Genomic DNA, 15114 nt, shown 5'->3' with positions numbered 1-15114 from the left:
TTTGTGTCTTATTTTTCTCACTACGTTTTTCCCCCTTTTACAACAAGATCCATCTGTTGATCTTTAGAAGGCTTTTATTGTGAAATGTTTGTAGCAAATGATAATAAATAAATGTATTGACGTGTTCCAACAAGCTGACTGTTAAAATACACCTGAAGTGTATCACCGGATGGAACCTGTTTCCAAGAAAGGCCTTTGGTCCCGTGGTCCGGGTGCAGTGCTTAAGTCACATGCCTTCAACGTTTCCTCCACTGGCTGTTTTGAACTTTGATGTTGTGCCCGCAACAGTGGCAGACCGACGTTGTATTACAATTAATGGCTTACAGAGTGCCGAGTGTGGTGTGTAGCACTGCTAGCATTTGCAGCCTTCGTCCACACTCTGCACAATGTGGTTGATGTGGTTTACGCTGACACGGCATTTATATTGTGTTTTCAAGCTTGAAGTAATGCAGTACGCTGCTGGTTCACTTGCCAGTCTTGTCTTACTTTCCATCTAGCTTGCTTATAATTTCCCATCACACAGTGTGTGGTAAGTGTTGTCAAAGGTCGGGGCTCCTGGTGGCTGCATTAAAATTTAATTTTACTTTCAAAAGTGACTCTTTGTGCCAAGATATAACAGTATAGCCTAGTTCCCATTATCCTGTAAAAAGCAGACAACCTGGATTCTTATAAATATTTTACAGTCAGTTCTGCTTCAGTGGATATAAGTGATCAGGGATCAGATAACGTTAAACGAGAGAGGCCTTGCCCCTCAGTGATATTGTCAAAGGTTAACATCCAAATGAAATGTTCTTCTTCTTTTGATATGATTATGTGAATACTGTGAATTCCATCCATCCCTTTAAAGCACACAGTCAGCTATGGCTGAAAACCCCCAAAATACAGGTAGTGTTTATCTTTGCTAGCCAGACAAATGCAGAGGCAGATGAACCTTAAAAAACGTTATTCTGACAGTGACTCAAGAAGTTGTGTACTGGTGGCAAGCAGTCAATATTTTAATTCTACATTGGTCTGTGTTTACTTTGCCATGCCTCAGCAGCAGTGCACCAGTTGCTAGAAATAGTGCTAACAAAAGGGTTAGCAGTTTGCAGCAGGTATGGAATACCTGCACTAACAAGTTTTGCTGACGATAATTGAAAGGCTCAGATGACTATGCTATCCTTGTTGACTTTTCACCCTCTTTCTATAGTTCCAATAAGTTTAACACTTGTTCAGAAGATTTTCTTTTTTAAGGGTGACGTAAGTTGTTTTCTACTCGCTTCTTATCTTCACTTCATCTTCCTCTCATCTGTTTTGTTTCTCGTATATGAAGAGGTGTACCCACATTGAAACTGAGAGCAGGGAAAGAAGAAGCCGGTGTGACCGGTAAACAACAAATTTTAATGAATTAGTTCCCTTACATAAATACAGTTATCTTTCTTTTACGCTTTTTCCTTTGATATGCATTAATTTATCAGCAAATATCAGTCCATTACTTTTGCATATTGTATGTTTCCTGACACATAAAATGATGATTACAAGTCCTTTCCTAGCATTGAGGGATAAGGCTTATTAATTTAGCGCTGGTATTGGATGAGTACTTGTTATCAGCAAATACCTGAAGCAACACCACTGGTATCATATTGGAACTGGAAAGCAGATCTCCCAGTTTAATTTGTTTTTTCATTTTTAACATTTATTGATTTCCATTAGTGATTACTTATCTTAACATTCCTTGGCAGGAATGGTAATTCTTGTACACATATGTAGATTGACTTCAGAGGTTAATCTACATATCTGTGTTCACAAGTATTTCACAAGGTAAATAACTTGTGAAATACTTGTGAACATAGATCGTGCTCATGATCATGAAATGTCATGTTTTTTTTGTTGTTTTCTTTTGGTTTTTTGTGACAGTCAACATGACTTTGTAAGTAAAGTGTTTCAGCAGGTGGGACTGTTATTAGCACTGTGGCAAGAAGGTTTTGGGATCTTTCAATCCAGATAATCTGGCTTCTTCCCACAGTCCAAAGGCTTGCGTGTGGAATCTGTCAGTATGCTAACCAAAGAAATGAAGCTTTGAAAAAAGTGGCAACTGCGTTGTTTCCCACTATCCATGATCTTTTAAAGACTAGACCTAACCTGTTTATGATGTCTGACCCTAATCACATAGTTTAGTTTCTAAACTTGACAGTGAGTCTTTATGACTAAACATAAGTTGTTTTTCTATACCTAAATCTCAGTCATTTTGAATGCCTGGCTCTAACAAAGTGGTTTTCCATGCAAATTAATCATAAAATTAATAGCATGAAATTAATAGCATGGAATTAATAGCAAAAAATGTAGATAATAATCTGTGACCTATGAGACTCGAACGTTGACATTTTCACTCTTTAAAAAAAAAAAAAGGAAAATACACTTTCGTGTACATGGACACAAATGACTACTTTTGAAATGGGTCAGATGATAGTTAAAGTGGAAAATTCCTATCCAGGAGTCGATCAATAGTTTAGAGTTTCTGATATTCACTACCTGCCACGAAATGCTATTGGTTAATCATTTCTTTCTTCTTCAAGTGTGGCCAAGCCCCACCAGTGGCACAAATTTCATGCAAAGCTCTCCATAAAGTTTTAGTTACCCTGCAAACAAACTGATAAACCTAACCAGCCTCTCCCTCAGAGCGAGGAACAGGCGTTATTAATTTAACGCTCCTATGGGCACATGCCAAAAGCCACATATCTGTAACGCGATCGTTCTGTTATTGGAATCATTCTTTTGTCAAAAGTGTCATTTTTTTATTGGTGAGCATTGCAGTATTTGGTGTTTTTTATATATCTATATATCTATATATATATATCTATATCTATATCTATATATATATCTATATATATATATCTATATCTATATCTATATATATATATATATATATATATATATATATATATATATATATATATATATATCTATCTATCTATATCACCATCACCAAAGTTGCTTAGAAAAAAGTGTATAATAAATATCTAATAAAAAAAAGTGAGCAATATGAATGCCGCTTCTGTGCAATGCTTCTTAAAAAATCTACCTGTCTGTCATGCGGCTGTTTCACAGTGCCGCTGTCCTCGTAGCTCGATATAAGTACATGAGAGCCTTTGTTCTCTTGCTGTCAGGTGCGAGCCCATCAGTTGGTGCTGCCGCCCTGTGAGGTGGTGATCAAAGCCGTCTCAGAGTACGTCGCCTCCATCAAAGACCTGGGAAACCTCGACGCCATTGCCAGAGATGTCTTCAAACAGTCACAGGTAGGTCATGTGTGTCACTGATGGGTTTTTTTACCGACTGCTCGGAGACCGACATCCTGCCGGGTGAATTAAAATGTCTTTAAATAAGATTTACATGAAAAGAAAAGAACAATGTGAACATGCTTTTAGCCGAGGTTTGACTTTACATATCAGATTTTTGCTGACAGTTAAATAGGTTATTACTGTTGACACAAGGCCTGAGTCAGCAACTGTACTTCCTCACACATCAGTGCTAAACTGTAGCCTTCTGCTTATCCGATATAAATCTGTGCTGCACGGGGTTAGCTAGTCCCCGGTGTCGCCTCGGGAAGTGGTTTCTGCTGTGTTGTTCATGTCTAAAGGACATAAACATTTAAATCTATAATTGGGTGGCGTGTTGAGTTTGATGTCTTCTGTAAAAGGAAAGTTATGGTAGGAGTTAAGTCGTAGTTTACTGAACATGTTTATAAACTATATGGCTCTTTGACTAATAGGGTTTTTCCACTGTGGTTAGTTTAGATGATCAGTTGAGCTGCGCTGCTAGAGTGCATGTGTTTTTCCACTGTTTCACACAGCAAAAAAAAGCTGAACGGTGAAGATGGTGCATTTACTTGACAACACATACAAGAAGCCATTCTGTACTTTGTTTTCATGGCCCAAAACAGGCCTTCCAGGTTTTGTGAGGGTGAGCGACTCGCACAAAGTTGAGGCAAACCTAAAATACCCAAAATAAACCAGTGCATCTTTGTTGTTTTTGTCCATCTGTGAAGCAAAGATGCATGCTAAACTCAAGTACTTAAGGCTTCTGACTTTGATGAAATGTGACGTCAAAATGGTTTAGGGCTGCCAAATAAACTGATACGTTGGAAAAAACATGTTGTGATTGAGTAAAGTTGTTATTACAGTTGTAATTACTAAATGGGACAGGAAAGTACCTACAAGGATATAGGATGAGGGACCAAAAAAATAAAATGGCATCTATGGGATAATTATGTAGAGTAGAGATGACAGTTGTCCCCCCTGTAACTAGGAACCAATCAACAGCCATTTTACTGTAGAGTGGAACATGGAAGTATAAATTTCCTTTAAGTAAACAGAGGGTTACACTACATGTAATTTTCTGGAGGAAGATGTAAAAGTATAGGTAATTGTTCTTATCTTCTCCTGTGTCCATAATACAAAGTTAAATGGTAATTATTCAGCCATTTGATGGAAAGCGACACGCTGGATTCAGCCATTAATAAAGGTAAAAAAAAAATGTTATAAACCTTTAGAAAAAAGTTACTTTGACCTGCCATGACCACAGCAGTGTGCTGCTGTTACTTACTGTGTGGCTTATGTCTAAATTCTTGCCATTACACCATGGCCCAAACTGGGTTATTGGAAAAACCGCGTCCATCCCATCTCATATTAAGCAACTTATCAATAAACCACATAGCCTTTCGTAAAACAGAGTTTGCCATCCTTGTTATAACATGTTCAGTTTATCTTTGCAGTTAAAGTATGTAAAGCTGAACATTTTTCTTGAGCTGGAATAATCACAGAGTTCAGTAAGAAGCGACTTTATTTGTATTTTTTCCTGAATCCAGCAGCAAACTAGATTCTGATAACGATGTACGTATAACTTATTGCTCACTCTTTAATTTGAACGAATCTCACATTAAACTCTGAGTCTATACATGTGCTCACTCTAGCATTAACGTGGTTTAATCCACACCAAAGTATAGGTTTCTAAATGCAGTATATTCTCCTGTTTGATATTAAACAGTACACGTGGGGCCTTTTTTCTTCTTCTTCAAAAGCAGATTTGTGTCTTCAGTTATAACCAAAGTGTCACAGAGAGGACGGGGAGATTGAAAGATAAACCTTTGCATGGGGTCAGTTTATAGTAAACATGGCGACTCTCTTCCAGCTACAAGGACTTAGTGATCTGGAACCAGAGCAGCAAACATCTAACCAGGTGTCAGAAACCAAACCAGTTGTTCCTGTAGTAATGAATGACACAGAAAAGGACCAATACTTCAGCCATATAGACTCGTGTCAACATATCAGTAAATGTTAACCTCCTAGGACCTGGTGTCCACATATGTGCACATCACATTTTGGGTTGTCTAGACCAAAATACTAAATTTTGCTCTACAAGGGCCTGATATCCACTCACGAGGACATTTTACTGCCTAAGTTTCATCAAAATTTAAAATGAATATCCTCATACGTGGCTCTCATTTTTCTTAGGAACAAAAATCGGGTAAAAAAAAAAAAAAGGTGATTCTTTGGGACCCGATGAATGTAAAAACAATCAGCCCAAATATCAAAGAGAAATTAAAAATGCATGCTGTGGAAGATTTTTGAAACTGTTTCTGGACGTGGGGAGATGTACAAAAAAGTAGAAAAAATTGAGGGACACAGCCATGTGCCCCTGGAAAATAAACTGACCAAAACAAAGAGCAGGGACTTAAAAGTGAAAAACGTCCCATTATTTTCTTTCTTTTGGATAGCACAGCATGTAAATCAGTGGGACACAACCATACGGTAATTAATGCATATGTGCCACACATGAGCATGAATGCAGGCAAAGATATCGGCCACTTGCAAAGGTTATAGGTTGTAGGTTATAGGTTGTAGGCTCTACAAAGAGTCCCCGCAGAGGTCTAAATCAGGCCTTAGGCATGTTATTTAATCTTGTTTACACTGGATAAACCAGTGACCAAGTAGGTTTGACTTTATGGCTATGTTGCTGTGACAACCTCCCCTTTGTAAAACCAAAACATCAAACACTGGTCCACGGACAGAGAACAGGCCAAAGGCTTTTTTGTTCTTGTTTTTTCCTTCTTGGGTGCGTAATGCAGGAAATCTCTCCAGCAGATCCCTCAGTTAGAACATCCTCACTGCCATCTGTAATACCAGCAGGTTCAGTAGTCTTCATAATGCTTTTGCCCCCCCTTTGCAGTCTCGTATGGAGGACAAGGTGGAGCGATTCAAGAAAGCTGTGGAGTATTTCTCAGCTGCCTCCAAACCCCGCTCACCTAACATGGGGCCCTCCTCTTTCATCTGTGAGTAGCAAGCTGCTCAGGACGCAAGTTCAGAAAACAGGATTGCTGTTATGTAATCTTTTTGGCTTGCTCGATGTACTTTTATTCACTGTGAATAAAACACATTTGTCTATTTGTTTTTAATCCCTGTTTTTTTTTCTCTCTCGCTGTGCACAGTACCTGGGTTTGGACCTGCTCCATTTGGGGGACCACCTGGTCACATGGGACCGATGCAGCCTGGAAAGAATCAGGTAGATTCCTTTTCTCGCTAATCCTTAAGTCTCTTTGATGTGTAATTGTGTTCTGTCTACATGAGTCTACATGTAGAATAGTGGATTAGGCTTTATTTCCCTTTGCTCTTTGAAATCCCTTTGAGGCATGTGCTCGTTTAGTGACTGATGGAGGAGGGTGCACTTCTTCCCGTCTTGTATCCTCCCACCAGCCTTGATGATATGCTTCCAGTTTGATCTGATATAAAATAGGACAGTATCAGTTCCCACCCCTGAGATGTCTTCTCTTCCCTACTCTTCCTCTTTTGTACTCAATTTCCCATGCTTCTTCCTCCACCAACCCAATTTTCCTTCTTTATCCCCCCTTTCCCAGTTCCCTCCCCCCCAGGTCCCGGGGTTAAAGCCACACTATCAAAATGCTCCATATGGACCTGGCTCCGCCCCTCTGTTCCAGACCCCACAGCCACCATCCCAAGACTGCAATGACTCACTGACGGGCAAGATGGGCTTCACTGACTGGTCAGCTCCATATGATTCCACTCAGGGGGGAAGTCGACTACCCAATCATCACACCGGCCCTCTGTCTGGCCCCTCTCCGTCTCCTTCCTCATCGTCGGATGGAGATGAACCCAATGACAGCAACGCCAAGTAAGACACTTTTCGAGCATGTCAGGTTCCTTTTGCACAGTTTGAAGTGGTTCTGTGGGTTCCTAACACGGGACTAGAGCTGCCACGATTAGTCGACTAGTCACGATTACGTCGACTATCAAAATCGTCGACGACTGATTTAATAGTCGACACGCCGTTTCAAGCTTTGTAAGTTCCAAAAAGATGCAAGAATAAGTAGTAGGATTTAAGAGTGTAATAACGGACTGAAACAGAAGTTGGCAGCACTGCATGTACAAGGATGCCAGCTGCCGTTAAACGACGTAGTGTCCGCTATCGTAGCTGTGTCCAAATTCAGGAACCGCATCCTCCTGTTTACAGCGACACGACAAAGACTGTCCAAATTCGAAGGCTCCGACAAATGCGGCCTTCATTTCCTCAGATTTGAAGGATGGGTCTGGTGCATACTTCGTGGTCCAACCTATCCCAGAATTCATAGCGCAGCCCTGCTCAGTTTCCAACAATGGCGGCAGCTAGTTAGTTTTAATATTATTCTTTCTGGGTCACAAAATAAACGTTTAACATATTTTCAGGCGAGAATGTAGCTGTGTAAACCTCAAATATCTGCTCAGTTTATCAAGACACCACATATTTTCAACAGCGCTCCGACGTTTTCGGAGACGTCTGTTACCCACCAGCTCGATAGCGAGCCGGGGGCTAGGCTCACTAGAGCCGTGAGAACACCGGACTCCCGGCAAATCGTTTTCAAACCCACCGCCGTCTTTCGCTACTCAGGTTAAACATGATATATAAGTCACTTAGATAACTTAAAAATGTTATTGTTTGGCTTTTTTCAGTGTTTGATTTGTTCCTGAGTAAATCGGTTTGGCTGAGATTAAAGTTTTTACACAGCTGAATAAACATCAAGGACACAACTGATTATCAGAAGTGTGAGATGCTCGAGAATTTACTCCTGTTGTATTTTAGATAGCAAGGATCAGATGGCTGAGTTTATCACACTTCACCGAAAGGATCTGCAAATTTCATTAAAATTTAATAAACTATCATCTTGTCTTTATTTTTAGTTAGCACATACCTTAAATGCTTAAAGCTGTAAGCTAATAATAGTTCTATAAGAGCAGATGCATGCTGGTGCAATAAGCTGTAAGTTTTACGTCCAATGGATGCATTATCTGATTAGTCGACTAATCGCAAAATTAATCGGTGACTAGTCGACTATCAAAATAATCGTTTGTGGCAGCCCTACTCGGGAGTATAAAACAACCCTGGTACCATGTGTCTGAAAAGTAAAGTCAAAGAGCTTTGCATTTCTGGATGAAGACATATGCATGTCATACCAACCTGTTAGGGCACTTGTTCATCAAGACAAGACTGAGCAAGCCCAGGCAGCCATGGCTCATAAATCTGACGTGTAGTGGACACTGACACCACATATAAAATAATTACAGTTTCACACGATGTCGGAGTATTTAATGTTTAATTACTAATCCTTTTTTTCATAAGTAGGCTTTTATATAGGATTTCAGTGATTCATACTCCTACTAGGAATAGGTAGTAGGGCTGGGTGATTTGCTCCATCATCCGGTTGTTCCCCTGTGACATCACCTATGACTCATACCAGTGCAGCCATGGCAGGCTGGCACAGGAGGTGAATGTGCAAACATTATGGTTGTGCTATCCACCCTTTCTCTATGATGTGCAATGTGGGGCCCATATCTCACTTCTAGAGGAGACGTCGACACACAACTACAAATGATCTAATTTTAAAGTAGCCGGTTAACATGAGAGGACACATATTTGAACTGCTAAAACTGTGTGTTTTTGTTGTTTTTATTTAGTTAGTTTATGAATAAACACACAACTGAAGTTTGTTCTTGTGTGTGCGTGTCTCACCTGTGCCCTCCACACACTGTGGAGTTTTTTGTTTTGTTTTTTAAACCAAAAATCACACATGCCACGGGAAGGGGTGGGAGAAAAATTAAGTGAAGAACGTGATAGATGAGTGTCTCATCAGGTGCACTGTGAAATTAATTCAACCAGCAGCCAGAATTGGCCTCCTGTTTTCTCTTTTAAAGATGGTTGATTGATCACACATAGCAATGAATGTTAAAGTGCACATCCAGAAATGTCTCTTTCACATGTGGAGATGCAACATGATATTATATTGAGGCTGATTTAGTTTACTATGAGTCTGTTAATAATTTAATGCATCTGTGGGGAGATTTCTTGGTGAAAATGATCGGTGACCAGGGGTGATCCTTGATATGAGCGACCATTAACACACCCGTTGCAGGTAGAATATAAAATGTCATATAATAAATAACAAAAATTAATGAAATTATTTAATAAAACCACACAGCCATAATTAGTTTTAGAATATTAATGGTTGTGCTGTTATATTTTTAAACCTTATTAACACCTTGTTAATACAGGTTCACCCTCCACTGCTTTCTTGGTGGCCAATAATGTTCATGCAAACCTACTGAAAAGTCGCAGACAGCATCCGTTTGTTCTGTATTTTAACATCTATGTCATAATGATGACAGGTGTAACATCCAGTGCTGATAAATGCAGAGACAATAGTCAGAAGTGGCTATTAGTCAAATTACTCTAAACATTATTTTAAACTTTTAAACTATTGGTTTGTCCTTGTCAATCTAATCGTTACACCTCAACTAGCCACAATACACACATGTTGACCCTGAATGCCAGTTTCTGGATAACTTTAAAATTCTCATAATCCCTCTCTCCTCAGCCATTTGACAGACAAGTCCTCTCGGTGGGAGGATCCCACTGGAAGAGGGGGCTCCGGCTCTGGAGACGGTTCCCAAGGCAACGGGAGCGGGTCAAACATTCCGTCACTGTTATCTATGGCGACGCGGAGTCACATGGACATAACCACACCCCCTCTGCCTCAGGTCAGACACAAACTCCAGAGTTCACAGCACAGTTGTGGGGTGTTTCTGGGGAAAGTCTGTCACCGTGTTTCTGTTTTTAATTTTAGGTCAGCGCTGAGGTTCTTCGTGTAGCTGAACACAGACACAGAAGAGGGCTGATGTACCCCCAGATTTACCACATATTGACCAAGGTGAAACAGTTCTTAGTAACAGTTCGTTAAGGTTTTAATTTCCTTTTCGAAATCTGTTTTTGAGAGGAAACTTGAACCTGAGACCATCAATCCTTTGCTCCAGCACAGACATTGTGTTATGTAATACGAGTTTTAATGTTAACAGCACAACTAGAAAGCAGAAAATCTGCTCATTGGAGAAGATCATTGGGTTGGTTAGATTTCTGAAGGACTGTCCTTTGTAGTTTTGATTTTAGTCTTCAAATGCCCAAAAACTTTACAGCTGTGTGTACTACTGCCTTCACAACCTGACACAAACTACCATTAATGGACCTGTGAGGGCACCTGTTTCTTAAGGTTTTTCCTGGCTTACAATGAGCCTTTGTTGGTTGATTATGCATATGTCAGTGGGCCTCAGGGTGGCTGTGGCTACAATGTAGCTGCCATCACCAGTGCGTGAATGGGTGGATGACTGGATGTGTAAAGCGCTTTGGGGTCCTTAGGGACTAGTAAAGCGCTATACAAATACAGGCCATTTACTAAACATGAACAAGCCATGTACAGTAAAGACAACGCCATACCTTTGCTGTGTTATGTTGCAGAAATCTATTTATAAACATTATATTTCTGGCACTTTATTACAATTCTTTAAAAAGTCTCTGCGGGTTGTCAAAAAGTGCTTCTATGCAGGAAAACCCCCTTTGTGTACTGGTGTTTTGCTCAGATTTGTGCTGGGATTTCTGACTTCTTTCTCTGGTTGGAGCCTTTTGGTGTTATTTTGTGAAGAGAGTAGTGCACACCCCTGTATGAAACACTGTGTCACATGAATACCCTTCATTTCCTGGAACAAAAACACTTTCAGGTTTCTGAAAGTTTGAAGTTTAGAGATTGTAATCAAACCCACAGAGACTCATGAGCCACACACTCAACTAACGAAATTTTTAATCAGCAGAAAAGTTTTTTTGTACTAATATAAGTTTGAAAAATGTTATGAGGGAAAAAAGTTCTTTTAACCTCATAGGTATGTCTTAGGTGCGCAGTGTGTCTTTTGAACACTGAAGTTATGGTTGCTGAAAAATGGCCATCGTATGCTTACATACACCTACCTATCTATCCATCAAAGTTCAGCCATGTGTACCAACCCTGGATACATGCAGGAAAGTAGGCTCAGCAGAGATGCCGAGACCGCCGTCTTTCCAACCACCTCCATCAGCTTCTCTGAGAGAACACTGCGTTTTTCCCAAGCCAGCCAAGAGACGTTATCTCTCCACCAAGTCTTAGGTCTGCTCCAGGGTCACCTCACCAAGAGGGCGGCCAGGAGGCATTCCTGTCAGATAAAAGGCGCTTCAGCCCACAGACAGCACAGACAACCCTTTGGAGGAGTCTCATTTATGCCCCTTGTATCCATGAGCTCATTCTTTCAGTTAGTACCTAAACTTTGTGTCCACAGGTGAGGGCAGAAACGTATGTTGAGCAGTGAAACGACAGCCTTAGTTTTATACTCTGTCTTTTTACCACAACAGTCCGGTACAACATCCGCAACACTGCAGATGCTGCACCAATCCGTCTGTCTATCCCCCGATCCGCGGTATCCCCGTGTTACTGCAATGCTACAACTTGACGAAGAAATTAATTTCCAACTTCCAGCTGGCATGCTACACTTTTGTGGCTGAGAAGTATGGCCTCGATGTTGTAGGTGCTAATCCTCATCCCAGCCATTTATATTCTACGATCCCATGTCATTTTCCTTAAAAAAAACCCCAAAAAGCAAGAAGGGTTTTCTGAAATTTTAAATGAATTGTTTTGTAGTAAAATGTGGTGTACCGCAACAATGAAACCTAAGCGTGTAGTTTTAATCTATCATACATGTTTTTCAGGTTATTAAACTGTTGCTGATCATAGAAAAATGCATTACGGAAGTGTTCAGATACTCCTGCAGGTTAAACTGGACTAACGAAATACATTCAAGGCTGACTGAAAGACTCAACATAAACAAATTTGAAAACACCTTCTTAGGCTGGCACCACTCTGCAGAAGACTGTTAAATAGTTATTGTTTTCATTCAAAAGCCGTATCTATGCATTTGTCCATGTCTAAATGATATTGTCTTGTTAAGAGAGAGCGTATGAGACTCTTTAGAGCTCTCGATCCTGCTCTCTTATTCATTTTGTCCTCAACTATTCCTTATGCCCCTGCATCCCTCAGGGAGAGATGAAGATGCCAGTGTGTATAGAGGATGAGTGTAACTCTGAGCTGCCTCCTGCCTCGCTGCTGTTCCGTGCTGCCAGACAGTATGCCTACGGCGTCCTCTTCAGCCTGGCTGAAACACACCGCCGCCTGGAGAGGCTCGCTCTCCGCAAGAGGGCTCCCCTGGAAGGTAGGTCTTGGTCTGGGATGGACTTAGATACCTGAGTGCAATATGGAATAACAGGCATTGTGATTGGATAAACACTTTACACTGCAATTTTCTTTGAAATATTTTCATTTGAGAGACCAGTTAACCTCAGTGTAACTACAGTTGAATGAATGAATTATGGCATGAATGTCATCATAGTTGGGGCTTTTAATGATTTCTTCGAACTGTTCTTTATCAAAGCTGGAACGATTGTACGGCATGCATCTTTAATGACTTTAAAAAGCAGGTCTAAGGAGGAGAAGTGCATATTGATTTATACAAGCTGGGACGGCCTCTTGGAGCCATTTCTAAATAACTACAGATTCCAAGATCATTAGTTCAAACAATTCTATGCAAGTAGAAGTTACTTGAATGTATTTCCACTTTTCTAATGTTTGGAGGAAGTCTCGAACAGTCACCCTCAGATGAGAGGAAGTTGGTTAGGATGCTCAGGAAGAACCCGTGAACCACCAAGGCTCAAGCATGCTGTGAACTGGATACTGCTAGAACAAAGTCATGCTGCTCTACTAGAGTTCAAGAATAAAAAGTGTGTTGAAGCCACATTGGTTCACTTTAAATAGGCCTCTCATCTAAAGCTTGCATCAGCTGAGACAGATTACAGACTTTACAGACTACAGATACTCAATTTTTATTACACTTTCAGTCAGTATCATGTAGCCTCCCAAACCTTACTCTTACTTGGTACATTTTTCATGTTGGCCTCTTACTAGGCCACCTGTCGTTTAAAATCTTGCTAGCTATAGTTGTGCTTGTTTCCCTTTCTCTCCTTTCTCTGTTCTCTTGACTAAAAGGTATATTTGCTGAATTGTCAGAAAGCTGGCTAGATGCTTATTTGAAGTTTTTCATCTGCTCCTGGGCTTTTTCATCCAGAAGTCATTTTGATTTCATATTGAGAAACTACTTAATATTACATTGTAGGGCAGGGGTGTCGAACTCCAGGCCTCGAGGGCCGGTGTCCTGCAGGTTTTAGATATCACCGTGGGTCAACACACCTGAATGAAATGATTTGTTCATTACCAGGCTTCTGGAGAACTCCAAGACATGTTGAGGAGGAAATTTAGCCGTTTAAATCAGCTGTGTTGGATCAAGGACACATCTAAAACCTGCAGAACACCGGCCCTCGAGGCCTGGAGTTCGACACCTGTGTTGTAGGGAGATGTACTGTTAAAGTCAAGGAATATACAGGCTTAAAACCTCCTGTTCCTCATACATTGCTGTTACCTGGGTCAGTATGCCAATCAGGCTTGTACGTATGCTGCCATTACCTGATTTGAGTCGGTATGGCTCAGGCAGCCATAGATGTTCGAGATACATTAACTGACTTAAAGTTGTTGTTTATTGTCATTATAGGTCAGACGAGCCTTCAGGCTTGTAAACATTAAATAATGATGACTGCAGTGACATGTTGGACATCCTCGAATTTTTGTTTTACAAAAGATTCACTCGACTGTCATGTGTGGCAAACAAAGGCAGAAGTTGTGTACCCAGCTGGTCGTTACAGCTCAAGGTCTCTTCACTAAATATTCCAATTTCACAGCACTGGCAGAATCTCTATGTGTGAAACAGCTCAAACCTCTACATGCTCTCATCTTTAGCAGCTTCGGAAATCTCCAAAACTGAGGCATCTGCATCATAAGCAACGCCACCGTATGTATCTTATTATTCCAACATTTGTTTCTGTGTTGCAGTTCCTCCAGTGATTATCAAAGAGTGGAGCAGCGGTAAGGCCAAGTCGGCCCTAACACCAGAGCTGGTTCCCGCCTTGTGTTTCCGTGAGTGGACCTGCCCCAACCTCCGGCGGCTCTGGTTAGGTCGTGCCAGCGAGGACCGCTCCAGGAGAACCAGGGCCTTCCTGGCCTGCCTACGCTCTGACTGCCCAGCCCTCCTCAACCCAGCACAGGTCCCACAGCATCTGCTGCTCATGTGCTGCGTGCTCAGGTATCATCAGTTATAGGGATTTTAAAACGCTTTGCTGGGTGCAAATCTAAATTTGGCAAATAGGGTTTTTTGGAGGGTGGGATATCCAAATATGTTTTCTGTTGCAAATACTGCCCTGTATAAAGGTGACAGAGCAAAATATGTGCATAATTGGGTATAACCAAACAGCCAATCCTTTCAGAAGCAAGTTTTGGCACTCAGCAGGCATCTTGACAATTCCTGTAGGTAGTTACTTTAAAACATGTCAAGGAATCTGGTCAAATAGTTAAAAAAAAGAAAAGAAAAACAGACCTTGTGTCTTTATTTTTTCTTTTTTCCTCTCCCTGCTTGAGAATTGATCCAATGTTACTTCTGCCTTTGTTACAATGAAACAGTTTTTTTAGGCTGATGTCATAGGTAATTCAAAGTATTTACATTTTTCTCCTGAATTTTCCCAGAGGCACTATTGTTTAGTGATAATGGTGATACATAAAACACATTTTGCAAGACTTAACTCTTGCGAACCAAATTTTTCAGTGGTGCGACTAAAAAAAAATAAAAATAAAATTGT

The 15114-nt window shown here is 40.7% G+C and overlaps 1 protein-coding gene across 2 annotated transcripts in view; it reads left to right on the top strand.

The window, feature by feature from the left end:
* Positions 1-15114, top strand: part of fam120c (family with sequence similarity 120 member C) — a 41304-nt gene that overhangs the window by 9802 nt on the left and 16388 nt on the right. The window contains exons 4-11 of one of the 2 annotated variants that reach the window (XM_026153310.1): positions 3147-3275; positions 6205-6307; positions 6464-6537; positions 6971-7164; positions 9899-10061; positions 10148-10231; positions 12416-12587; positions 14315-14564. In XM_026153310.1, the coding sequence (XP_026009095.1) occupies positions 3147-3275; positions 6205-6307; positions 6464-6537; positions 6971-7164; positions 9899-10061; positions 10148-10231; positions 12416-12587; positions 14315-14564 (1169 nt within the window). Of the gene's footprint in view, positions 1-3146; positions 3276-6204; positions 6308-6463; positions 6538-6889; positions 7165-9898; positions 10062-10147; positions 10232-12415; positions 12588-14314; positions 14565-15114 lie in introns of both variants that reach the window. The other variant, XM_026153309.1, reaches the window with a different exon arrangement.

This window comes from Astatotilapia calliptera, chromosome 20 (genome assembly GCF_900246225.1).
Source record: "Astatotilapia calliptera chromosome 20, fAstCal1.2, whole genome shotgun sequence".
NCBI lineage: Eukaryota > Metazoa > Chordata > Actinopteri > Cichliformes > Cichlidae > Astatotilapia > Astatotilapia calliptera.
This window is presented reverse-complemented; position numbering and strand designations above follow the sequence as displayed.